Source organism: Balaenoptera physalus, assembly GCF_965194825.1.
Source record: "Balaenoptera physalus genome assembly, chromosome: 20".
Classification (NCBI taxonomy): domain Eukaryota; kingdom Metazoa; phylum Chordata; class Mammalia; order Artiodactyla; family Balaenopteridae; genus Balaenoptera; species Balaenoptera physalus.
In genome coordinates this window covers 18,726,340-18,752,501 of record NC_138901.1, presented here as the reverse complement: position 1 = coordinate 18,752,501, position 26,162 = coordinate 18,726,340, and the positions used below count along the sequence as shown (strand labels likewise).

The 26,162-nt window shown below is 54.4% G+C and overlaps 2 protein-coding genes across 5 annotated transcripts; one reads left to right on the top strand and one right to left on the bottom strand.

Moving 5' to 3' along the window:
* Positions 1-716: 716 nt before the first annotated feature.
* Positions 717-14,535, top strand: STAC2 (SH3 and cysteine rich domain 2). 4 transcript variants are annotated; one of them, XM_082442390.1, is made up of 12 exons: positions 719-883; positions 1,042-1,191; positions 7,883-8,189; positions 8,528-8,625; positions 8,809-8,899; positions 10,307-10,422; positions 10,515-10,587; positions 10,680-10,741; positions 11,215-11,312; positions 11,702-11,753; positions 12,122-12,259; positions 12,965-14,535. In XM_082442390.1, the coding sequence occupies exons 2-12, from the start codon at positions 1,102-1,104 to the stop codon at positions 13,067-13,069; spliced, it is 1,230 nt and encodes a 409-aa protein (XP_082298516.1). In that variant the 5' UTR covers positions 719-883; positions 1,042-1,101; the 3' UTR covers positions 13,070-14,535. The 4 variants fall into 4 exon arrangements, with proteins under 4 accessions (XP_082298518.1, XP_082298516.1, XP_082298517.1 ...); XM_082442391.1 differs by having other exon boundaries at positions 719-1,191; positions 10,310-10,422; XM_082442389.1 differs by having other exon boundaries at positions 719-1,191.
* Positions 14,536-19,093: 4,558 nt separating this feature from the next.
* Positions 19,094-23,541, bottom strand: RPL19 (ribosomal protein L19). The gene is made up of 6 exons (XM_082442396.1): positions 23,398-23,541; positions 22,334-22,440; positions 20,805-20,927; positions 20,056-20,176; positions 19,562-19,672; positions 19,094-19,303 (listed from the first exon to the last, which is right to left on the bottom strand). The coding sequence occupies exons 1-6, from the start codon at positions 23,400-23,402 to the stop codon at positions 19,180-19,182; spliced, it is 591 nt and encodes a 196-aa protein (XP_082298522.1). The 5' UTR covers positions 23,403-23,541; the 3' UTR covers positions 19,094-19,179.
* Positions 23,542-26,162: the final 2,621 nt, after the last annotated feature.

Genomic DNA, 26,162 nt, shown 5'->3' with positions numbered 1-26,162 from the left:
CCCCCTCACCTCTCCCTACCCCCATCTAACTCCATTTGTGGTAGGATCTTTAGGAGGGGGCATGTCTTGGAGAGGTTTGGGGACCTCAAGTGTGGGGACTGAGGCCTCTTCTCTGCTGAAGTCCAGACAACAAGACTGGAAAGCAATATAGTTGTCCTGCTTTCCAGGACAGGGCTGGCCTTTGACACATGATGTTCATTTGTCCATTCTCTGCTGAGGAAACCCCTACATAGTCCGAGGATAGACACATTTGGGGACAGTGTCTCCAGGGCAGAGAGACATCCAGTTAATTGGGCGGAAGTGTCCCCATTCTTCACGTCGCTATCAGGAAGTCCTACCTTTAACTCACTTTCAGCTATCTTTCTGCAGATCCAGCCTATTTCTATTACCCCCAACCCTTCCAGACTTGAATATGATCTCCTGAGGCTTCCTTCAACCTTGTCACGCCCCCAATTCCGGGTTTTTCAGGTAAAACTGCTCCCTCCACTTCTTTACCCTCCAAGCCCCTCCCCATCTTGTCAAGCCCCCCCAGGCTCCGCCCAGCTCGCCCTCCTGGCCACCGAGGCAGCCAATAGCTGAGAACCTGATTTGCATAGAGGCGCTGGGGAGCTGCGGAGGGAAAGGGGAGGGACCAGGCGACCTCCTAAATCAAAGTTGGGAAGCGAGGACTGGGCGGAGGGGGTTCCCGGCTGGGGCCGGCGGGGGGAGGGGAAGGGGAGGGGGTGGGGGGGCGGGCGCAGAGGACGGCGAAGCCTGCCGGACACTGACAGCTCCATCGCTCCCTCCCTCGGCTCATCCCCGAGTGCCCACTTCCCTCCTCCCCTCGCTCGGAGCAGCATCCTTGGTCCTCACTCCTGGGGTCGTCCTGCTCCCGCGGCTCCGTGTAATTACCTCCTCTCACCCACCAACCCGGGAACTTTCTCCGCCCGCACCCGGGAGTGGGGGGGTTGCTTTGCCTGGGCGGGTTTCTCCTGGGGTTCGTTGGGGGGCAGTCTCTAGAGAAGGGCTTCAGGGTCCCAGAGAGACGCCTGCCGCCCTCAGCCTCCCTCCAGCCGGGCTGCCGTCGGGTCTCGGCACCCTCTCTTCCCCTCTCTCCTAACCATGACCGAAATGAGCGAGAAGGAGAACGAACCGGATGACGCGGCCACCCACAGCCCCCCGGGGACCGTCTCTGCCCTCCAGGAAACCAAGGTAACTCGGGAGGCGCGAGGCCTGGACCCCTGCCCAGTGCGCCCCCAGCCCGGGCGCCCTCCTCCCGATGCGGTTGCCACTGTGGCCTCGGGTGCCCTGGGGTCACAGTAGCGGGACCTGTGTGGTCCCTAACGCTCCGCGCGGCGACCCGGGGGCAGTGGGTTCGTGACGAGGGGCCACAAGGAGCCCCCATCCCACAAGCACGACACGCCCTTGCGCGCGTGATGAGCGGACGCTCCACCGCGACCCTCCAGGGAGGTTGTATGTAACTCGGCTTTGTTGGAGGGAGTCGGCGCGGCGAAGGCGGAGGCAGTGTGTAGCGGTGTGTAGCGGGTGTGGGCTGGTATACTCGCCCGCGTGTGCGTGCGAGGCGCACCCCTCCCGTGTCCGCCAGGTCTGTCTGTCCCTCTCTCTTTGCCTGTGTCTCTCTGAAAATGTCTCTACAACCTGTTTGTCTCTGTCTTGGTATCTCTCTGTGTGCGTCTCTCTCGGGTCCTCTCGGCGTCTCTGTGTGTTTATTTCTGAGTCTCTCTAGATGTCTCTCTCTGACCCGCCGCAGTCCTGCATTCCCCCCGCCCATCCCAACCGGGTTAGGCTCGGGGACTTGAGGCCGCGGCCCGGGGCTGCGCAGCTTCTGAGTTCGCGCTGGGGGCTGCTGCGGCGCGGGCCATCACTGGCGGGGACCCGGGGACTGTTGCTGCGGCTCCGGATGAGAAAGACAGGCAGCCCACGCCAGCGGGCCGTGGGCCGGGGAGGGGGGCAGGGAGCTGGTAGAAGCAAAAAGGGAAGTCATCATAATTAATGAATGTCATAATTACCCCTAATTATGTATGATTGCTACTCCTGCGGGAGTCACAATGAATAAATTATTCCCCAATGAAGTCAGGCGGAGGAGCCCAGACTCCTGGCGCTGAAGGCGGTGGGGTGGGGGAGAACACTGCTCACATTCAACCGCCCCCCCCCCACGCCTCTACTCTGCCTGCTCCCTCCCCAAGTTCTAGGTGCTGACCCGCAAGAAGTTCTGCGGAAGCGACCTGAGCAGGGGACCTGGGGATGGGGAGAGAAGAAGGGGCAGTGCTCTCTCTGCCCCGCCCCGCCCCCCCCCCCCCCCCCCCCCAGATTTCAGGCCAAGACTACTCTGTCGCTTTCCACCCTGGAAAATTGTTCCCACCCAGCTTCTGTTACCCAGATGAGGAGGGGGACAGCCAGGACCAGAAATGGGTGGGGTCTTTGGCTTCCCCTGGTATCACTAGCTCATCTATAGCTCTTTCCAATGCCCATCTTCCTCTTAATTCTGTCTTGACCGCCCCCCAGGATATGAGGTTAATTCAAGGTCAAGGTCATCAAGGGAGTGACCAAGGGAAGATGAGTAGGACCAGAGTGGATGGTGTCAGGCTGAGGCACCCCAGGTAGGCTCCCCATCCCTAAACCAAAGGGACCCGGTGGGTCTCCACAGCCAAGTCTTCAGATTCACACTTGACCTTCTCCTGCTCCCTTCTGAGAACTAGACCTTGGGCTCTCAGCCCACAGAGTTACCTCCCCCTCAGAGAGCCAAGTCTACTGGGAAAGGAATGAGGTGTTGGGGGGCAGAATATTGCTTGGAATATTTGTGACAGCTCCTTTCAAGCAGAAGATCCCCATCCTGAGGGAACTGAGCCCCATCCTGAGTTCCAGCGCCCCTGAGCTTCACAGCTGCCTTCTAGTCACCCTGGACAGACACATACAAACCCCTTGCTTGCTTCCCAGGGGATTGAGGGCCTCCCAGGTCCTGCCCTGATTCCCACACCACGGCCTGGCCACTCAAGAGTTCTCCGAGAGCAGGCAGGAGGGCTGGGCAGTGCTGCCTCAGCAGTCAGCAGGCTGCAGGCTCAGCTGTGTGGGGAGGGGTGGTCAGGGCCTGGCAGGTCTGTACCTCCTTCCTCCCAGCCCAAGGACTGTCCCATGCCATCACCTCTGGGTCTGAGCCATGGAGATCTGTGGAGCAGGGAAGGAAGGGGAGTGTACACCTGACCTGGTCCCTCTGTGCCAGGCCAGTTGGAGCCCTGCCCCTTTGCCGCCCTCCCCTGTACCTCATTTATGAAGGACTCAGTAATGACAACACAGGCTGGACTGCAGGTCTGGGGGAAGGTACTCAGGAGGGCAGAGGTGGGCAGAGAGAGAATTCAGAACACTTGCCAGCCTCCTTCCATCCCCCCACCTCAACTTGTCCCAAAGTAGCTTCTGTCTTCAGACTGTAGAGGTGGAGGAGAAAGAAGGGAGAGGGTCAGTGCTCAATTTGAGGCAGGTACAACAGAGGTGGCTGGTGTACTTGTCTTCATTAGGCAGTGAAGTCAACATTCCAGACCTATTCGTCAGTGTTTGGGGCCCCCTGGCGATTTCTTGCCAGCTCAAGTCCAGCCTCCCGCTCACCCTAAAGTCGGGTATCACTCCGGCACCCAAGCTACTCAGCCACCCTCCTAGTGTCAGCGTCGCCCTCTCTGGGTCCCCATCCCATCCTACTACATAGGGCCTGCCATCACCCCCTTTGGTGCCATCTTTGGAAAGACCCTGCCATGCCAGCTCTGCCATCTGAGTCAGCTAGTGTCACATCTGCCACCACCCTCTGCCAGCTGCCTAGTGCCATTTCAGGAGCTGGCAGGAACTGAGGAAGGAAGGGACTGTCCAGGGTGTGGAGAGGTGGGGAGGAGGCAGGCAGGCCAGGTCCTGCCTCCAGCAGGGGATTCAGAATAACAGGTCTGATGGTCCAGGCTCCAAGCCAGACAAGCTCCTGGTGCTTTGGGAGGGAATGGGGTCCAAGTGGGCCAGCTTGCCAGGATATATGGCGACTTCTTCTCATGCCGGGGAATGGGTCCTGGGACAGTGGGGGCACCAAAAAGATAGAGGGTGGGGAGGTAGAGAAAGGTCTTCTCTGGAAACTAGGAGTCCCAGAAGTGGAAATACCTGGCCAGGCTGAGCCCAAATGAGGTTTGGGTGGCCAAGCCAGATGTCTCTGGTGTGGGCAGGCATTAAGCCATTTGGCAGAGATGCCGTCATCTGCCCTCCAGCCACAGCCCTTGACATCTGCCAGCCATCCCAGGTGGCATTCCTTCCCACTTCTCCACCCTCCTGGGATCTGGGGCAGAGTTGGGGCTGCCCTGGTGATGGGGAACATTCTGTTCCAGAGGCTTTTGGTACCCTGCAGAGGTGGCTCTTGGAACTGAGGCCAGGTGGGGACCAGGAAAGGGCACAGGCTGGAGAGTAGGGAGGCTTGAAATCTCATCCTGTGAGGATTACTTTGGAAATAATGGTCTCAGGAGGGGGGAACATGATTGATGTCTTCAAATATTTGAAGAACCGATGTGTGTAAGCGGGAGTAGCCCTTCCTGGAGCCAAGGGAGGAACAAGGGCCGATAGGCAGGGAGGCAGGTTTCAGCTCTAAATAGGGAAGCACTTTCCAGCGATTGCAGCTGCCCAAAGATGGAATGACTGTCCCAAGAGAGGATGTGCTTGCCGTCACAAGAGGTGACCAACAGAGTCAGACAACAATTCAGAGGGGACATGGCCAGAGCAGTGCAGGGTGGGGACTGCTCTATGTGCCCACTCTTTCAAGTCCCTTCTAACCCTACATTTCATGACAAGCCCATGGCACAACTGAGGGCCAGAGGTGAGGGCCAGGGCAGAGTGCTCCTGGTCACTTGGGCTCAATAGCCAAAGCCACTGGTTCAAGTCCCGGCTCTGCTACTTAGCAGCTGCGGACTCATGATGAGTGAGTGACTTAACCCCCTCAGTTCCTCATCTGAAAAGTGGGCCAATAATTGTCACCACCTCAGTGGGTAGTGCCAGGGTTAATGAGATGCTGAATATCAATTCCAGGACTCTGACCACGACAGCCCCTCATTATGTTCATAAGTTCAGGTTTTTGCTTTGGGGACTTGAGCCTGTATTGCTTAGACAGCATCTAACCCTGACTTGGAGGTAGGGAAACTGAAGCTTAGAGAGAGAGGAAGTGAAGTGACTTGCCTTCAGGCAGCAGATTGCATTCTGCCCCCACCTCCCCAGCACATCCTCCCAGAGACCTCCTGTGCTCTGTGCCCATGGCCCCTGCGCAGAGCAGTGGGTGGTTCACCCGCCCCTCTGGGCCTGTCAGAGCCCCCAGAGCCACATAGAACATATTCGTGTTCTAATTAATTGTCCCTCTGGGCCTCGACCTCTGCCCCAATGCCCAGGCAGCTGGGGCCTGGGGCCTTGCTTCTCAGAGACACACAGAGAAGCCCACAGTGCTGGCCAGGAAGCTGGATTTGGAAGGAGCTGAGCAACTCAGCATGCCAGTCCCCCTAGGGCTCTGGCCTTTCAGCTGGCATACCGGGGCCCGCCTTTTGCCCAAACATTTCCCCCTCTGCTTCCCCCTCTGTCATGTGGCCTGCTGGCCTCCCTAGGGCTAGAGGGGCCACCACTTCCATTCCCTTGGCATGGTTGCCAAGCTGGCATCCATGGCACACAGGCTGCCTGGTGTCCCAGCTGGGAACCCTGGCCGAGTCTCTCTGCCTAGAGCCAGGCCTCTGCCCCCCACCTCCACCCTTTTCTTTTTTTAACTGGTAGAAAGGAATGGGAGGAGTAAGGGCTTTCAACAGGAGGGGAGTAGGGCAAGGGTCTGGGTAGAGAGGTCCAGATCTCACTCTGGGTAGAATAAGGGTGTGTTTGGGTGAGCGATGGAAATAACTCTGGCCTCACCGTAGAATCCACCCTGCACTCCAGAACACGTGCTCTGTTTAGGATTCCAGCCACTTGCTCATCATTTATTCCACAAACATTGACTGAGCACCTACTATGTGCTGAGGCCCATTATGGGGATTTCAAGCAACTTTCCCTGCCCTCCAGGGGCTCACAGCCTCCCGGAGGAGTGAGAAGTAAATGACAACATAAACCTGATCGGAGCTATCATGGAAGCCCATTCAGAAGCAGCCAACCAGAGGAGGGAGTGGGCCCACTGAAAGGAATTCCTGCAGAAGAAGAGACAGCTTCCCAGGGAAGGAAGAATCACAGGAAACCCTGAAGAAGAAAGCGGGAAAAAACTGGATAAGGCAGAGAAGAGGACAAACATGTAAAAAGCTCAGAGGCATAAAACACGGATGAGTTCAAGTCCTCACATTTGGGCTCAGGTGGAAGGCCTGGGGTGGAAGGGCAGGTCTGGCCAAGTTGCAGTTTCATGGCTGGGACAGGGACCTTGGCTGGGTCCTGAGGAGCCATGAAAGGTTTTTTGCAGGGTCAGGGATCACCTCCCTGGCAGCTGCATGGAGAACAGGTGGGGATGGGCAAGGTGGAGGCAAAGAGCTATGGCCCTGAACCCGACAGGGTGCTGCAACCTGAAGCAGGGCAGGGCTCTGGGGGTGCTGAGGTGTTGCAGGGGATGAACTGGAGAGGTGTTTTGGGATGAACTGGAGAGGTGTTTTGGAGGGAGAATCAGCCCTGAGGATGAGGGTCCAGGGTGACCACTCCCCCACTCCCTGTTCAAGGACTGAGGACCTGGTGTGTTTTGGCCCCCAAAGTATTATTTTGTTAAGTCGAGTAAATGGTACACCCATTCAATGAAATTCCTGTGCAGCCATAAAAAAAGAATGGTGAAACTCTTTGTGTATTTGTATGGAATGATTTCCAAGAAAAAAGCAAGGCACGGGAGAAATAGTATACTACCATTTCTGCAAAGAAAAAAGGAAATAAAACCTCTTGAATTTGTTTCTATCCAATTTCACATAAAGTTCTAGATTTCTTAACTGACTTTTTTTTTTTTTTGGCTGCACGCAGCACGCGGATCTTCCTGTGCCCCCTGCAATGGAAACACAGAGTCTTAACCACTGAACCACCAGAAAGTCCCGCTTAACTGACTTTAAATATCATAAGTTCATGAAATGGATTAATATTTTTCATTAAAAAATTACTTTTATAAAAAAAAGTCTAGGGGTGGGATGGGAAGGGTGGGAGGGAGATGCAAGAGGGAGGAGATATGGGGATATATGTATATGTATAGCTGATTCACTTTGTTATACAGCAGAAACTAACACACCATTGTAAAGCAATTATACTCCAATAAAGATGTTAAAAAAAAAACAGTGTAGGGACTTCCCACGTGGCTCAGTGGTTGAGATTCCGCACTCCCAATGCAGGGGGCCCGGGTTCGATCCCTCGTCAGGGAACTAGATCCCACATGCATGCCGCAACTAAGAGTTCACATGCTACAACTAAGGAGCCCATGTGCTGCAACTAAGGAGCCCATGTGCCACAACTAAGGAGCTGGCGAGCCGCAACTAAGGAAACCGCCTGCCACAACTAAGACCCGATGCAACCAAATAAATAAATAAATATTTTTAAAAAACAAAGTCTAGATTTCTTTTTGAAAATTGAGAAACCTGGCAACGCTGGGCTGCCCCCACAGACTAGCTCAGCTGGCTAAAGGAGACCAGCAGCTACTCGCTGGCTGTCCAGTCCCCACCACTCCTAATCAGGTGCCTGTCCAGCCAGAACTCCTCTGCTCGAGGAGGTTCCCTGCCTGGCTCTTGTGGGCACCTGGGATGGTGACCTGCCTTCTGGAACTTGGCAGCCTCTTTCTCAGTACTTCATCTCACCTCTGGCTCTCAGCCTTCAGGCTACCGCTGGCCAAGGAGAGATCCCGGGGAGCCAGTCCCCTCCAGGCTCACAGCCCCTTTTCCTCTCTCAGCTCCAGAGGTTCAAGCGCTCACTTTCCCTCAAGAACATCCTCCGAAGTAAGAGCATGGAGAACTTCTTCTTTCGCTCGGGGTCTGAGCTCAAATGCCCCACCGAGGTGCTGCTGACACCCCCGACCCCGCTGCCGCCTCCCTCCCCACCACCAGCATCTGCAGACAGGGGCCTACCCACCCCAGCCCTGTCCCCCTGCCCGATCCCACGCCCCCTGGCACCACTCAAACCAGTGAGGCTGCATAGCTTCCAGGAACACGTCTTCAAGCGAGCCAGCCCCTGTGAGCTGTGCCACCAGTTCATTGTGGGTAGGTGCCTGGGTGGCAACAGAAGGGGTCGGGGTGGGTGTGGGAGGGGGCCCATGGACCTGACTGCCTGATGTTGGGCTCCTGCTAATCCTAACGGTGCCCCTCCCTCTGGGAGGACACATAAGCACCCTTGGGGGTGGGTGGGGATCCAGTGTTGCTGTGTTTACTAACAGCTCAGATTCCACCCTGACTGTGTGGAGGTCGGAGCTAGGCCCCAGGCTGGCATGAGGATGCCCAGTCCCTTGCTTCCTCATGCCCTAACCTGCCTCCTTTGCTCCTTGCCCTTGGATGTAGCCTCTCTTGACCACCCCCTCTTGCCAAACCCACATTCTTCCCAGGAAACTCCAAGCAGGGTTTGCGGTGTAAGACATGCAAGGTCAGTGTCCACCTCTGGTGCTCCGAGGAGATCTCCCACCAGCAATGCCCAGGCAAGACGGTGAGTGGGGACCACACAGAGACGGCTGGCTGATGCTCCCAGGCCTGGCATGTGGGGGAATGAGTGCCCCGCAGGGCTGGTTCCTCATGTGGGGCGGTGCTTGGGCTTGGGGAAGGCCAAACTCTCAAGGGGCTGTGACCTCCCTGTGCCCTCTCTCTGCCCCACCCCCACCCCCCGCCACAGTCCTCCTCCTTCCGCCGCAACTTCAGCTCCCCCCTCCTGGTGCATGAGCCGCCACCAGCCTGTGCAATGAGCAAGGAGTCCCCACCCACTGGTGAGTGTCCACTGTTGCCCCTGATCCCACTGTGGTGTGATGAGAGACCCACGCACTCCTCAGATGAGCACCTGAGTCACCCTGGCACTGCCCGTTCTTGGCACTACTACCACTCCCTTCTTTTTTATTTTTTTAGACTTCTTCTTCTTCTTTTGTTTGTTTTGGTTTTTTTCCCCACTTCCCTTCTTTGGATGCTCCTGTCCTGAATGTAGAGTTCATTCATTCACTCATCCATCCTTCAACAAACACTTTATTGAACACCTACTAAGTGCCAGGCACTGTGCTAGACATGGGAACGCAGCCCTGAAGAAGGTGGAGCTCATGGTCTAGTAAGGGAGCTAGACGTGAAATAAATAATCACATAAATCATCAACTAACCATCATTTGGTGAATGCCTGAAACAGAAGGATAGGGAATAAAGAGAGGATAAAGTCGGCACCGACCTCATCCACAGAGGCAAAGAAGGCATCCAGGAGACTTGAAGGATAGGGAATTAGTCTGAGGATCTGGGGAAGACCAGTGTGGACAGAAGGCAGGCCAGAGGTAGGAAGGGGCAGAGAGTTAAAGAAAGGATAATGAGGCTGGGACTGAGGGAGTCAGAGTAAAAGGGTGAGATGGGACCCTGGGTGCAAGGCCTCGGGGTCCATTTTAGGAGTGTTCTTTGGACTTTATTCTTTTTTTTTTTTTTAATTGAAGTATAGTTGATTTACAATGTTGTGTTAATTTCTGCTGTACAGCAAAGTGATTCAGTTATATATATATATATTATTTTTCATATTCTTTTCCATTATGGTTTATCACAGGATATTGAATATAGTTCCCTGTGCTCTACAGTAGGACCTTGGTGTTTATCCCTTCTGTGTATAAACAGTTTGCACCTGCTAATCCCAAACTCCCAATCCATCCCTCCCCCACCCCGCCTCCGCCTTGGTAACGACAGATCTTTGGACTTTATTATAAGGTCAATTTTTGTGTTTTTACAAGAGCATTCTGGCTACTGTGTGGGTTGGAGGGGCTGGACTGAAAGCAGAGAGACCAGTTGGGAGGCCATGATGGTTGCCAGGAAAGAGTCTGGTAGCTGGGACCAGGCTGGTAGCAGTGGCGATGGAGAGAAGTGAGCAGATTCTAGAAATGTTTGGGAGGTAGGACGAGGTGATGGAGTGAACACAGGCAGTGAGGTGGGCAAGTGGTCCAGGATGCTCCAGGTTTGTGCCTGGGCACCGTGGGAGGACACAGAGCTCTCACTGCTGTGAGGGAGACCTGGGAGGGGCAGGTGAGGGGAGTGCAGATTTCACTTTAGGGCTGGCTGAGCAGGACAGCGAGCAGGGCAGCCGGGGCTGAGATGCAGGACTTCGGGGCAGAGCGAGCCTGGCAGCAGGGTGCCTGGCCTTGATGGTGACTCCTCAGTAGGGGCCAGCGGGAAGGTGGACCCCGTCTATGAGACCCTGCGCTATGGAACCTCCTTGGCCCTGATGAACCGCTCCAGCTTCAGCAGCAACTCTGAGTCCCCCACACGGAGCTTGGTATGGGGAGCACCAAAGGGGAGCCTCGGGGGCAGAGGTCTAAGAGGGTGGGGGGGTCCAGGGGTTGAGCCCTCCCCTCTCTGTGTCCCTAGAGCGAGCGGGATGAGCTGATTGAGGACGGGGAAGGCAGCATCCGCAGCTCAGAGGAGGGCCCTGGCGACAGCGGTGAGTGGGATTGGGGACGAGGGGCAGAAATGGAGCACAGCGCGGGCCGCTGCCTGCTGCCTCACACCCTCGCCCCACCCTGGCATCTCCAGTATTCACAGCCCCGGCCGAGAGCGAAGGGTCAGGACCAGAGGAGAAGAGCCCTGGACAGCAGGTGAGGCTGGGCTGGCAGTGACCCCCGGCAGGCCAGGCGGGAAGGGGATGTCCTTCTCCTTGTCACTGATCCCTAGGTGGGTGACAGCGTGCTGAGTGGGAGTATCCCCGCTCCATCATTTATCCTCAGTCTACCGGGATGGGCAATGCCAGGGTGAGCAGGCCCGGGAGGCAGGGGTGTTACCACTCCCACCACTGACCCAATGCCTACTGCTCCCACTCCTACTCCCCCAAGGGTGGGCAGTTCTAGGGCGCAGCAGGCAGAAGAGGATCTCTCTTCTCCATCCCTGGCCCAGTCCCTTCAGGGGTGTGTAAGCACAGCAGATAGGATAGTCTTCACCTCCCCTGTCATTGACCCAGGAGCACTGTGCCCCATCTCCTAGCCCCCAGGGTAGGCAAGGTCAGGGCAAGGGGAGAGTGGGTGGAAAAAGAAAGGTGTCCCCCTCCCATCAATGACCCAGAGCTTTTCCACAGGCCCCCAGGCCCCTTCTACGGAAGGATGTGGGGCCCATGTACTCCTACGTCGCGCTCTACAAGTTTCTGCCCCAGGAAAACAACGACCTGGCTTTGCAGTAAGTCCTCCAGCGGCCCAGTCCCCGCCCCGGGCAGCTGCCTGGCCCCAACCTCAGGGCTCTGTGCTCCCAGACCTTGGAACATGAGTGTGAGGGAGACCTTCAGGAACCTTCTCCTGGCACACTTGAGGCTACTGAGCCCAAAGAGGAGATGGAGGTGCCAGAGTCCAAGAGGGATTGGTGCTAATGTCACGTTTCCTGCCCCCTGCCTGGCCTCTGTCCTGGAGAGTGTCTGCCATACCTGTAGTCACGCAACGTCCTCTGAGGGCACCGAGAACTCTCCCCCAGCTGAGGGGGGCATGCAGGGGATCTGGGGGCCTAGGACCGTTGGGATGCAGAGTGGGAGGGTCCCTGCTGCCCCATGTGCTACCCCCGCTCTCTCACCCCAGGCCTGGAGACCGGATCGTGCTGGTGGATGATTCTAACGAGGACTGGTGGAAGGTGACTTGGCCGGGTGGGGCGCGGGCGGTGGGGGGCGGTAGGCACGTCACTAGCCCGCACCCTCAGAGAGCACTGCCCCAGAGACCTGCTCTCCTTCCGCCACCGGCCCTAGCCAGGCCTAGGCCCACCCTCAGGTCTTACTCTCATTTTGCCCCTCCCCGCCCCAGCCTTGCCCCTCCCCGCCCCAGCCTTGCCCCTCTGCCCACCTTGTGCCCTTTCCAGCCCAGAAGCCACCCGACTAGGGGCTCAAATACAGAGAACCCAAATCCGGAGGATGACCGCATTGGCTCTGAGTGGGCATTAGGTCTAGAGAAAGCAGTGGGGGTCGAGGTGGTGGCACGAGTGCTTATTGCCAGCCTCATCCCCAGGGCAAGATCGGCGACCGGGTTGGCTTCTTCCCAGCCAATTTTGTGCAGCGGGTGAGGCCAGGCGAGAACGTTTGGCGCTGCTGCCAACCCTTTTCTGGGAACAAGGAACAGGGCTACATGAGCCTCAAGGAGAGCCAGGTGAGGGCCTGGGCCCTGCATGGCTGGAGAGGTGGGCGTGGGAGAGAGGCGGCAGGGGTGTGGGCGAGGGCCCTGGAGGAGGACGCTCGCAGCCTGGCAGCAGGAGGGAAGGCAGGCTAGAAGCAGTGGGGCTGGGAAGTTCCCTGGTGGCCTAGTGATTAGGATTCTGGGCTTTAACTACTGTGGCCAGGTTCAATCCCTAGTCCGGGAACTGAAATTCCCGTTAAAAAAAAAAAAAAAAAAAAGCAGCAGTGGGACTGCAGGGCTGTCCTGTCCTCCCCTCTGGGAATTGGGGCTGGCAGCTAACACAGGCAGAGGGCTGAGTTATGTTGGAGACAGTCGGGGGAGGAGCACTGGGTTAGGAGTCTAGAGGCTTGGGTTTGAATGCTGGCTCTGCCTTTGGGTTCTTGTTAACCATGGGCAAGTCCTTTTCCCCCTGTTACCTCCTCTGTGAAATGGTAGTGTGTCAGGGGCACGAGACCAGCTCATCTCAAAGGTCAGACCCGAAGTGATGTTCTGTGTCTGCTGACTGCCTATTCTTGCACCCTGTACTCTCATGGGATCTGCTCCCATCACCCGGGCTCCAACCACATCTGATGCTGGTCCCATCATCCCCTGGGATGGACCGCCTGGGAGCCATCAGCAGGACTTGGGGCCAGGGATGCAGGCAGTGCCAAGCCTCAGCTTCATGTCTCTTCCGCTCAGATCTGTGTGGGTGTGGGCAGGAGCAAGGATGCTGATGGCTTCATCCGCGTCAGCAGCGGCAAGAAGCGGGGTCTGGTGCCAGCCAACGTCCTGACCGAGATCTGAGAAGAGCCAAGAGAACCCAGAAGCCACCCCTGCCTGTGCCCGGCCCTTGCTTCTGGCCCCAGGAGGGGAGCAGGCATCTGCCCACAATCTCTCTCCCTCTGCCCTTCTCCTAGGGGCCAGTCACCATGGCTTGGGAGGCTTCTGCCCTGAGGAGGGTTTTATTTCATGGGTCCTGGGGTGCCCTGAGGAGGCTGCTCTGAGACTTGGAGGTGGGGAGGAGGAGAAAGTGGGAGGGGATGGGAAAGCTCCAGGTGGGTCCCCCTGGTGCCCAGGCACTCCCAAAGCCAGTTGCCATGCTGAATTCAGCCCTGAGAGGAAGTTCCTGGGGAACTTCCCTGCTGTCTCTTCCAGAGACCTTCCCCTGCCCACAGCATCTTTGCCTGCCTGACAGCTCCCCTCTCCTCACAGAGCCTCTGCTTGGGTCTTTGTGTGTGTGACCCTGCAACTGACCCTTTGGAAGTGGGGCCTTGGGAAGGTGCCTTCCCGGGTCCCTTAGCCCCAGCTCTGGGTAGGGAGGGAATTCAGGGCTGCAGGAGGATCCTGGTCTCACCACCTCTGTCACTCCATCAATTCTCAGGAAAGTTCTGCGGTTATCTCTCCCATTACTTGAAACCTGGGTGGACAGAGGAGGGGAGGGCTGAGGTCTGGGGAAGTTGTGGTAAATCAGAGACTGTCCCCTCGAGTAGCACAGTCACCACAGGGCAGCCTCATCCTACCCTTGTGCACCGCGAAAGGGCACCCAAGAGCGGCCTGAACACAGAAACCCGATCAAGAACAAAAGACTGGCCCGCGCGTGCTCAGAATAACCCCCAGTTCAGTGTCAGGACTCTAAAAGCTCAGTTCCTGCCCCAGGCCTCTCCAGGCCCACCCCAGGAGCCCAACCTTCAGGGCTGACCCCGCAGTGACCCTCCCTCACCCCCTCTCTCCAGGCTCTGCAGGGGACAGGGCTGCCGTTGCAGGGGTCCCTTTTCTGGTTGCATCTGCTCCCTTGTCCAGGACACAGAGCCCTGGGAGGAAGAGGGAGTGGGAGACAGACAAAGAATTCTGTTTGAGCACCAGGAGGGGAAGGGGGTAGGCATCCTGGGGGTGGGGTGGGGACACGCAAAGAGGACCCCTCCCTTGCAGGTTGCTTTTCTCTGGTGCCAACTCCCCTCTCCCCCCAAGCTCAGAGCCTCCTCTTGTGCCCTTGATCGTGCCAGCCAATGCCACCCCCCATCCTAGGCACAGTCACACCCTCCCATGCAGTGGGAGGGACACATCCTCCTACCCACTGGCCCCTGCCCCACCTCTCCCTCGCAGAGCGGGGGTACTCAAGCCACACTGCCCTGTTTGCTGCCATGAGGGCCCCACCCCTCCAGCAATGTCCCAGGGGCGGGCCCAATGCCCACTGTACATGAGGCTGCATGAGGCGTCTGCTGGGGCATTGCTGAGCCCCCAGACTCCTAATTAAATGTTTCTTGTCCCAACCTGTCTGCTCTATCTGCTTGGGCTAGAGGAAGGGAAGGGGGAAGGGGTCGGGGGGGTGGGTGGTGGTGGAGGTACGAAAAGGGGACAGCCTGAAGGTCGGAGAATGTGTTCATCTCCGAGAGGAGGGGTGTGGGGACTGAGCTGGCCCGGACAGTGAGGGTCCCCAAGCCTCCTCAGTCCCTTCCACCCAAGCAGCCTGAGCCAGGCGGGATCTGAGGAAGTGGGGCAGGAGGTTTGGGGGACTCCGGAGAGAGAGAGAGGGTGGGACTGCGGCCACTTTCTGGTTCGAGGCGCTCCTGCCTCGCGCAGGGGGCGGGCACACACCTCTGTGTCTGGACCGTTCCTGCCCAGTCAGAGATGCCCTCGGAGACCAGCCGTACCCAGGGTCGGGGGCGGGGGGGCTCAATACCCGCCCGGGATCAGCCTTGCCCCCGCAGCCCCCTAAACCCGAGGCAGATACGTTGGCGGCGAGGACAGCAGCGGACGGTGGGGCCCTGAGATGACTCATCGGGAGCCTGGCGCCAGGGGGCCGCGGTGGCGCCCCGCCCGCAGCGGTGCCCGCCGCCCACCTGCTCCGGCTGAGCCGCCTCTTTCCCGTCCGCACGCCCGGCCGCGTCATCGCCCAGGCGAGCACGTCCTGTGCTATTTATAGGCAGAGGGGAGCGCCGAGAGAGGGAGAGGCGGGCTGCGGCGGTGCCAGGGCAACGCCGTGCTGCCAGAATGCAGGGGGGGGGGCCCTGCTCCCCCGGATAGTCACCCATCCGGCTCTGCCTTCCAGCCCCCCCAAATCAAGGTAGGCCCCGTGGAGCCAGACCCTGGGTCCCCAACCGCTTTCTTTGGGCTGCTTCAGGGATGACTCTAGAGCTTGGGGGTGGTAGGGGGAGCAGGAGAAGGAGGTTGACCCCCCTTCCTAGGACCCCTGATGATGGGACTGGATAAAGGGGTCACAAACCCAGTCCAGAGTCTTAAAAAGAGGGGAACTCACGCAAACAGGCACCTACTGTGCCGGGGAAACTATGCCAGGAACTTAATTTTATTTTATCCTCTAAGGACCCAGTGAGGAAAGTGGTGGTGTCCCCTTTTCACAGATGATGAAACTGAGGCCCAGAGATATTAGGTGGCTTGCCCATGGTCATACAAATTAACCAGCCCAACCTTTCCCTTTTTATACTTGGAGCAACTGAGGCCCAGAGTAGACTAGAAACTTGCCCAAGGTCACCCAGCAAATTAACGGTCAAGCTGGTCTCAGAAATTCTCTCTCTGGCCTCTCAGTTCAGCTCTTCCCCCACCTGACCCTGGGTCCCTCAGTGGCTTAAACCAGCACGATGGAAACAGAGACACCTTGAAATGCTGGGCTGGGGGCTCCAGGGATCAAGACCCCACTCCACTGGAGAGGGTCAGAGCCTTTCAGCCAAACCTTCTGCACCCCCACTTGTGTCTGCACCGGCCAGCAGCTGGCCTGGACCCCTGCCTCCTCCCCAGCTCATCTGCTGCGCTGCTGAGCACAGCAGCTTCTTCCGGTGGCTGGACCACTAACAGTATGCTCACCGCCTGGGGCTGGGAACAGCTGGTGCCCCCCCTGTAGCCTCTGCCCTCCTCCGTGCCCACTCTGGGGGTAGCAGGACCAGCAACACCATTGGCCTGGGGCAGAGGATGTCAAGCAACCTGCTGGTGGTGCCAACCCACCATTTGGCTCTGTTGTCTGACCCACACGTGCCCTCCATCCCCCCACCTCAGCCTGAGCTTAAGCTGGCATGTACCCTGTGGGGATTAAGGTTTAGGGGAGACACAAAAAGAGGGGGAGTCTGGGGGCAAGAGACAAGAGGCCTAAAAGGGCAGAGAGATGGATACGAGGCAGTGGGTGGGGAGACAGACAGGTCCCCTCTGTGCAACCCCACCCATCTTGCTAGCACCACTCCCTTTGGCCCCTTCAGCCTTCTTTTTACACCCCCCCCCCCCATTCTTAACACCCCCTCCCCAATGCTTAGGACATTGGAGGCACCTGCTGGAGAGTGCGACCAGCCAGTGTGTACCTCTGGCCCCGGCCGTCCCTGTGCTTTGGGGAGCCAGCCTAGGCGGTCCGTCTCAGCCTGAGAGAGCACCCACTGTACCCCGTACCCCTCCTCCAGCTTGTGGCCCTGCAGCAGCAGCTGTGCCCCGTACCTCTCGGCTGCAGCCCGCTCCGAGCCACCCCCTCCCACGTCCGGTCTGGAGGACTCAAAGGTGGGTGCTAGTGTTCAAGCCACACCGGTATTCTGGGGAGTCATTGGCCCTTCCAGGCCTCAGTTTCCTCCTCCAGAAATGGACTTGCTCATGGAGTCTTTACCTGAGGGCCATGAGCCCCTTTAAAGGGTAAAATTATATGATGGGACCAGTTGCAAACTCTTGAGAGAATGGACATGTCTTTTCATCAGAATTTCACAAGGCTCCAGGACCTGAAAGAGACCCAGCGGTTACTTTAAGGGGTCTGCCTGCTAAGGGGGGCCCTCGCAGGTACTGCCCTGGGAAGGGCTTAGAGGCCTGTGGTGGAAAGAGGTAAGCTTAGGCCTGGGGTGAGCTTCAGAAAGAAGTGTCTTCTACATGCAAGGCTTCCCAAGAGATAGGCTCCTACAACCTGATTCTTCCTACCCCCCCCCCACCCCCCGCCAAAAGTGAGGCAGTTTCCTACACCTTCAGTGACCTGTGAGAGAACAGCACCATCTCCTGGTCCATGGTGGAAACCTTTTCTGTGCTGCAGGCTCAGGAGCCTCAGTAAAGGTCCTTATTCTCCTTCCTGTCATCCCTCTACTGCCTGGAGGAAGTGGAGGTGGGCAGCCTTCAATGCCCTTCCTCCTCTGGCAAGAAGGCATCTCATGCTTCAAGTAGCTTAGCCGAGGCCCTTCTTCCAGGCCACAGCTTCCCCACATGGAATGACAGGCTTAGAGCAAGCCTAAGGATATACATTATGCACAGGCTGCTATGGTGGCAACAGGCAGACCAAAAATCAGTGTCCTCTCAGCTGAGGCTCTGATGCACGTGGATGGTGATGGAGGTTGTCTGGACTATTCTGTCAGGGCCTCCCTGCCTTGGGCTACCCACATCCCCACCTGTCCAGACTGGACGAGGACACTGCAGGCAGAGCTGGGGATAGGTCTGCTGCCCCCAGGATCGCTTCAGCCCTGCCTTTCCCACGCAAGTGCAGATGGAAACATGTGCCCAGAACACATCCTGAAGACCCCTCATTGGCCTTCGCATTACTCCCCACAAGCAAGAGTTCCTCAGAGACCGGTAGACCGCAGGGAGGTAACCAGGACGGGCACACCAGTCATAGCTGTGCCCAGCTTTCCTCCCCAGACTTCTCACCTGAGCTGACACTCCTGTATTTAACTGGCTGACTGACCCCTTCCACCTGGACACCTGTCACTCAAACTGCCACCCACTCAAAATATTCAACTCGGCTCTTCCAGGGAGTCTCCCCACAACTAGTTTCTTCTCCTGATCACCAAAGGCATCTCCTGCCCAGTCCTCCAAAGCTCAAGGCCTGGGGACCAAGCCAGCCTTCTTCCTGAGGCCTCCGTAATCAGTCTATAAAAGAAGTCCTGTCTTACTTCATCTTGAATCCATTTTTTCCCATTCAGGCCGTCTTAACAGGTGAATCCAACATGTGGCTTCACCTCTTTTCTCATCTGCAAAATGGAGAAGCTAATACCCTACTCTACAATGTTGTGAAGATTATAGAATCAATACAAGTCAGTGTCAAGTGCCTCAGTACTTGGCTCACAGAGCAGATACTTCACTGAAAAATTCATTGGTGGTTACTACTACCAGTTAATAGGCAAAATAAAACCTACTTCTCATCTGTAAAAAGGGATATGAATTAAGTCACTCAAAACTGCTGTGACAAGTGTGTATGTTATATGCCTTTATTCCAATTTCTGCTAAGAAAGCCTTTTTTCTTTGGGCCATTTTTGATGGTTATAAACCAAAAAACAGAACAGGAAACAATACTTTTAAGGACAGGAAAGAAAAAAAGTTTAGAAATAGAAATTGGGATGCTCAAGATGACAGCTTCAGTCCTATCTCAATAAGGCTGTCTAAAGACAGCTTAGGCAGTAGTCAGCAGTTCAAGTCCAGATCATACCTTCTGGACTGGTGGTGGTTCAAATTCCCACTGTCCTGGAGTTCCAAGGCAGTAGACCACAACCTTGAACCTCAGTGCAGTTGAGCAGTGCAAGCATATTATTTTCTGTTGTTTTAAAATAATGTGACAACTCATGTCACAACTGAATACTGGTTCCCAACCAACATTTGAGACCATGTCTGAGGTGCCACTCATGCTCTGCTGAAAAGGGCAGTTTTGAGGCACAGTCTTTGAGGCTTGGGTAGAAGCCATTCCTCTCCTCCCTTCAAAGTAGGCCCCACACCCCATGGATGGAGGGGGCATGAGCCTGACCAGAGGCCAGGAGCCAAGGAAGAAATGAAGCAGGAACCCAGGGAAGGGCCTGTATCTCATTCCTCAGTTCTGGCCCTGTAAACAGTAAAGACCCACCAAGCAGCCAGAAACTGGAAGCAGAGAGGTAGGCAGATAAAGCCTTGTTTTTTTATTGAATGAGTGATGCATGTAATTGCTAAGGCCACTATGTACAGAGAAGAAAAGGAGAACTTTATTTCTTGGTCTCTTCCTCCTTGGACAGAGTCTTGATGATTTCCTCCTTCTTGGCCTGGAGCCGCTCTTCACGGCGCTTGCGGGCTTCCTTGGTCTTAGACCTGCGGGCCTCAGCCTGGTCCCTGGGTAATGGAAGAGAGAAGACGGGTGAGCTGCTGGGGACACCAAGAGCTCCTGCTTCAACTAGCCAATAGTCCCCACACTACCCTGACATTGATGGTAGGTGGTGTGTGGGTATGTACAGGGCAGAGCAGCATACACCTCTAACACAACAACTGTATTCTGGACAGACTGCATGTAAATCAAGATTAGACATCAGCACATTTTAAATGTCTCAGAACTTGCCCCTGTGACAGACACCAATTCCTAAAGAAACTTACGCCAGAAGCTTCTTGCGAGCCTTGTCTGCCTTCAGCTTGTGGATATGTTCCATGAGAATCCGCTTGTTTTTGAACACATTACCCTTCACTTTCAGGTACAGGCTGTGATACCTGTAGGGTACAAGGATTAGAGGTTCTGGTCAGCAATGGGATCAACACAGAGGTTGGCCTGTGATCTGCTCCTCTACACAAGGCCCCTAAGCATGCAGGGTTTCCTTTTCTCTCTTCTTGCTGCAGGGACGTCTTTCGCCCAAACCAGGACTTTTTGTGCAATTTCTAGACAGAAGAGCTCACCTGGCAGATAAACTTAATTCTTGGGCTGTCCTGATGGTGTATGTGGGCAGAAGAACAGGACAGAACAGAAGAACTTTCTTAGAAAATACCAAGACACATGGCTCTCTCCCCAAGGCCAATGAGACAGAGCTTGTATCTGTGCAAAGAACAAGCCATCGAAACAGCAATGGGTCTTGGTGGGCCCGAGAGAAGGTACTTACATGTGGCGGTCAATCTTCTTAGATTCACGGTATCTTCTGAGCAGCCGGCGCAGAATTCTCATCCTCCTCATCCAGGTTACCTTCTCGGGCATTCGAGCATTGGCAGTACCCTTTCGCTTACCTACGAGGAGGATGAGTCAGGCCCACTGTAGTGCATCTGGGTTACTAGAGCCAGCTGACTAGTCACAACAATAGCTACCAATTTCTGAAACTCTTTGGGTCATGTGCCAAGAGTTGTACCTCACTTTAAGTAGCTTTATTTCCACTTTACAGATGATGATCCCAAGTATTTAATTTCTTTCATTTACTCAATTTTGAAGGAAGCACAAACAAAGCAATTATTCCCCATTCACTCCACAGAATGTGGATATGACAGGGCATGCACCAAGGCAGTATGGTAAGCTGGGAGGGCTTTAAAAAGGTGATGTGACCTTCATCTCCCTAGGTCATCCTGACCCTAGGAAGCGGTTTTAGGATTTATTGGACATTTCCCAAGCACCCAGTAGAATGGATGGGTAGGGTACCAGGGTATAGGTGCTCAATAAATGTGACCTCTTTCTACCGATACCTTCAACTCCAACACCAGTGCCAACTTTCTGATTTGCAGAGAGAAAAACACACCAAGTATCATGGAGTAGGAAAAGGGCTCAAAATGAGTCAGAATGCGAAAGGTTTCTGAATATATCTTAGTCTAGATTTAATCATTTATCATTCCCAAAGTCTTGGAGTAAAGGGAAGAATGTACTTACCTATGCCCATATGCCTGCCCTTCCGGCGAGCCAAGGTGTTTTTTCGGCATCGAGCCCGGGAATGGACCGTCACAGGCTTCCGGATAATCAGCCCATCTTTGATCAGTTTCCGGATCTGCTGACCTGGGAAACCACAAGGCACCTGGTCAGTCAGGTGGGGCCTAAGCCCCAAGTACACCCGTCACAACCCAGAGTCCAAACAGGACATGCCAGAGACGCTGCTCACATCCCTGGTTTTCAAAAATGGTGGAAATTGGGGAACTTCTATTTCTTTCTTAAAAAACAAAACACAGCAACAACAACAAAAAACCTCTACCCTTTTAGATGTTTTACAGCACACTCAAAATATACATATTTGGGGATATGTGATCAAAATAGTATACAAATACGGCCTAGTCCTTCAGATCCTGTTTCACCTATTAGCTACCAGTCTAAAATAAGGATTTTTTGAGCACACAGTACAACACCACAAACCCAAACAGGTAAAGGATTTCCCTCATATTCACAAAGATTCCTGCTTGACCAAACTTTCCTGAAGTTTGACCAAAGTTTCAAACTTTGAACTTTCCTTGACCAAACTTCAGGTTCCTGAAGCTTCTCTTAGGCCCATCTGTACACTTCCTTGTAAATTCTAGTTTTAGTAAAAACTCTTCTTAAGTTAGTTAAGCAGAAACCCCTACCCTTGATATCTGACCACCCAGGCCAGAATCCCCCTTACCTCCGTTTCCCTAGTAATTTTCTTTCTTTTTTAAAAAAGAAACAATTAAGACAATGTTGTGTTAATTTCTGCTGTACAGCACAGTGATTCAGTTATACACATATATACATTCTTTATATATATATTCTTTCTTTTCCATTATAGTTTATCGCCCTCTTAGTAATTTTCCATCCACTGATCCCCTACACCATGCTCCTTGGCTATAAATTCCTACTTGCCCATGCTATATTCTGATTTGAGCTCAATCTCTCTCCCCCAAAGTAAAATCCCATTGGTCCCTGTAACTATTGCAATTATTCTGAATAAAGTCTGCCTTACAATTTTAAACAATGTCATTGAATACTTTTCCCTGTAACAATATTATGTTGAAGTAATGTGGGCATGTTGATGTTATCTGCAGGACCGACACTGTCTTACTACTTTGAATTATATGCAAACAGTCCTCTAATAAAGTCTGAGGCCCCAGGTCTTTCCAATTCATCATCTCATCGGCCATCTCTACCCCGCCCCAGTCCTTGTACTGTCTCTTCACAAATCCTTCTCACAGCTATAAAACAGAACATCCACTCTAGCGATATTTATTAATATAACATTGGGTGGTTCCATTAACTTCCATCCTGTCATTCTGGCAAGTGGCAGGAAGAGAACCTCTGGCATTCCATACTTCTGTGACTCCTCCATTTTATAACCCCCCCCCCAACTATGAGCTCTCCTAGGTTTGTTAACAGTTAACACAGTCGTGTCACCCTTCATTGCACAAAGGATGAGAAAGGGGTAGGATGAAGAAGGAACTTAGACCCCAAGAACTCACGGGAGTTGGCATTGGCGATTTCATTAGTCTCATTGGGGTCCAACCAGACCTTCTTTTTGCCACAGCGGAGGACACTGGAGGCAAGCCTCTTCTGAAGCCTGAGCATACTGTGACAAACAGAAAACACTATCAGGTCCTGGAAACCATTCCTGGGCAAGAATGAGCATCCCCAACAAGACCTGCCCTTCAAAGTCTTCTAATGTTGTGAAACATAAGGGGCGGGGGAGGTGCATGTGTATATGCATTTAGCATTAAAGACAAACATGTCCCCCCAGACTTTTGCCACCCACGATGCAGCCCCAGGTTAATAATCTTCCCTATACCAAGACCTTTGTAAAGCTTTGCCTGTGCGTTCCTGTAAGGGACAACAGCCCACCCTGGGATGTCGACAACCTCTAGGTTATGTCTTATATGTGTCTGTTTTCTCCTCTGGAAAATGAGATTAACGGATACAATTGGAATGAAGAGCGGGCCTATGCCCTTTCTGGTACCCAGCACTAAAGACAAGTGTTTAACGTGAAGAATCCGAGGCCAGTGGGCCTGATTTGCTAGTTAATCTAGTCCTTTGCTTCCTGGGCTCGTTTTCCCTTTCTTATCCCAGTAATAAACTAGCCTTAAAATTTTTCTTATGACGGGTGTACGGGGTAGAAGGCATCAAGGTTCTAGGGATCGTTTCACTCTCGGCAGTCGGAGGCTTGGGGCCTACAAGCGACCTGTCTTACGTCACATGGAAACAGAGATCGGCTCGGAGCCATAGATCGACCCAGCGAGTAAGGGGGCCACAGCCCAGTCCCCGCCGCCGCCTTTCCTCTGCCCGCGTGGGTCTCCTCAGACACGTGTGGGACGCGAAGCCCGCCTTTACCCCGTCCTAGAGCTCCGGGAACGCTCCCCCACCCCCTCCTCTCGAGGCTGGGAGCTAGTGTGCTCCGGCCTATTCCAAGCTCCGGGACGCGCCGCTTCAGGGCCGCCTCCACCCCGTCTCTTCCAGCATGGGCTGCGGTACCGAGTCCCGCAGTGCGGCCGCAGCCAGAATCAATCAATATCAGAGACCCGAGAGCCCTTACCTCATGGCTGCGACCGCAGCGGCCAAAGGAAAGAACTTGCTCTCGCCAGGCTCCTCCCATTATCTGTGAAGGGGAGAGCCCACCCCCCGCTCCGCTTTCGCCCGTATTCCCCTCCGGTCCTTTAATCTTCCGCCACCCTAAACTTACTTATATATTCTGTAAAGACCCGGGATAATAGAAGTCTAATATCAGGAATCGGTTTTAAACTTTAAAACATAGAAAATATCTCCCTTCGGTATGGCAAAATGGTATAGTCCGACTTCCTATTAAGCATGCGCAGCAAGGGTACCTGATCACGTGGGCAGTGGAAGCCGGAAGTCAGCTGGATTGCGCAGGCGGGATAAAGTAGTTTTACTAGAGCGGCCCACTCCTCCCAGGCATACTGGATTCTGTGGAAGGATGTTTTGTCAGCGAGAAAAAAATGAAGCAAGAGAGAGTAATGAGGGCAGATATCAGACAAAAGCAACCTTTTATTCACTCTCCCGGTAATTGGCAGCCCCTGGAGCGCAGAATAGATCACCAAAGACATTAGTGTATGTTTTTGAGCCACTGGGGCTCTAAATCTCTCAGTGCCTCAGTTTCCTCTTGTGTATAGTGTACCTAGTTCTAATATATACGTCGCCTAATTGTGAAAATCACATGAGTTAACGTTTGCAACTTGCAAAAGAAGGCATTAAGACAGGCTCCTTGATGGCGGGATCCAGTCTTTGGTTTGGCTCACACTGTATTCCAGCGGCCATGGAGCTTTGCACGTAGTAAGCACTTGAGAAATAGCGAGTGAGTGAATGAATAGTTGCGAAAGTCTAAAAAAGAAAAATCGAATGACAGGCCCTCTCATAGTTATTTCCTCTTGCTCTGGAGCATCCAAGGCAAAAAACGAAGGAGAACATTCCAGGGTCCAAGAAACATTGATCTGAGTTCTGGTTCCAGCTCCTTGCTTTGCTCCAGCTGATAATCCCGTATCTATCATCTGAACTTTTCCTGGCTGCTAAATAGAGCTGAGAAGGTCAAAAAGAGGAAGGGGAAGGGAATTCCCTGGCGGTCCAATGGTTAGGACTCCGTGCTTTCACTGCCAAGGGCCCGGGTTCGATCTCTTCTCGGGGAAACTAAGATCTCACAAGTCGCGCGGCGCCCCTCCACCCCCCAAAATAAAATTAAAAAGAGGAAGGGATGCAAAATTTATGCCACTTCCTCACAACACAAGTAGTGTCATCGCCATTTTACAGCTGAGGTAGCAGAAATTGAAAATCTAGGTCTTTCTGACTATAAAACCCATGCCTTTCTGTCATGCCAGGCTTTGTTGTGCCCAAGGGGAAGATGGGAGCCCTGCTCAGTATTGGCTCTTGGGGCTGGCCATCACTTGTTGCAAAACCCAGGGTGAAAAGGAGTCAGTGTGTTCCACAGTCTTCCCTCCAGCAGAACATAGCAGGTTGGCTTATTTTTTTTTACTTTTGGCCGCACTGGCTTAACAGGATTTTAGTTCCCCAGACCAGGGATTGAACCCAGGCCCTAGGCAGTGAAAGGGCGGAGTCCTAACCACTGGACTGCCAGGGAATTCCCAGGTTGGCTTACTTTAGGGTCTTTGAACCTGCACAAATCTTCTTCATTCTACGTCTCATCTCTCCTCTTTGTGGAGCCCTGGAAGGGGTCAAACAAGGAGGTAACAGGTTCTCCTGTCGTGATTAACCCCTGCACAGCACCTTACAGCATCTCCAAACACCCCAGCAATCCATCATTTAATTTCATTTCCCTCTTCTTACCAGTAATCCCAGGTGACAAAGACACCACAGTACCGGCAAACCCATTTTACAGGAGAGGTGTACTGATCTGTCCAGGGCCACCACCAGAAAGAGCCTGAACCAAGTTGGCACTAAGGTCTCTTGCCAGAATCCCCTACTCTTTTTCTCTCCATAGATCATGGTGGGTGGGGTTCAGGCCTTGGGTATCTGTCCCCAATTCAAGGATGAAGGGGGAGCAATTCTAGGTCAAAAGTCATTAGATCTGGGAGTTTGCTGGTGGCTTAGTGGTTAGGATTCAGAGCTTTCACTGCAGAGGCCCGGGTTTGATCCCTGGTCGGGGAACCGTCCTGCATGCCGAACAGCGTGGCCAAAATACAGGGAAAAGAAAAAAAAATAGGTCATAGATATGATTTTTGCCAGTCTCTCCTGTCTCAACTCCACATTTCTTCCTTTTCCCTCTCTTTCGAGGAACACAGACCTCAGCCAGGCCCACCCCTGGCCTTTTGGAAGGGCTTGGGGGATGTTAGCACTAGGGCAATAGGACTCCTGAGTCCCTAGGATTTCTTGTTGCTGTCTCTGCTGAGACTCCTTTTGGACACCCTCTCCACCCCACCTTCAGCCTCCAGCCGGCCAGCACCACCATACTGGCGAGGGAGGGGACTTTCCGTTTGGTTCAAGTCGGCCTGGGACCACAGTGGGGAGAAAGGAGTTAAAGCCGGGTCCCAGGATCACCAGGGCCGTGAAGTTCCGGTGGCCCAAGCTGGAGTGGAATGGGGAGACCAGCTAGGAAGAGCGATTTGGGACGGAAGAGGGGGGCGGTGCCAGCCATGCTAATCCGCGCTTCAGCTCCATCCGCGCCTGCCATCCACTGGTATACGGCACCCCCCACCCCACCCCGCTCTCAGCCCCTTGGCGGGTTTCTAATCTCCCCCATAGTGGGCCACCCTCACCCTAGGCCAGTCAGAGGCTAGCGCCAGCCGGGAGGAACATGCGTCCCTTCCGCCGTCCTCCCATTGTCTGTGCGGA

Bases quoted from the DNA above. Each gene is read 5' to 3' on its own strand.
- STAC2 (XM_082442390.1), top strand. From the start codon at position 1,102: ATGACCGAAATGAGCGAGAAGGAGAACGAACCGGATGACGCGGCCACC. The intron at 11,313-11,701 runs GTAAGTCCTCCA...CTCTCACCCCAG, and splicing joins AACAACGACCTGGCTTTGCA to GCCTGGAGACCGGATCGTGC. The intron at 11,754-12,121 runs GTGACTTGGCCG...CCTCATCCCCAG, and splicing joins CTAACGAGGACTGGTGGAAG to GGCAAGATCGGCGACCGGGT.
- RPL19 (XM_082442396.1), bottom strand. The intron at 20,177-20,804 runs GTAAGTACATTC...TCCTCCTCGTAG, and splicing joins GGGCAGGCATATGGGCATAG to GTAAGCGAAAGGGTACTGCC. The intron at 19,673-20,055 runs GTAAGTACCTTC...TGTACCCTACAG, and splicing joins AAGAAGATTGACCGCCACAT to GTATCACAGCCTGTACCTGA.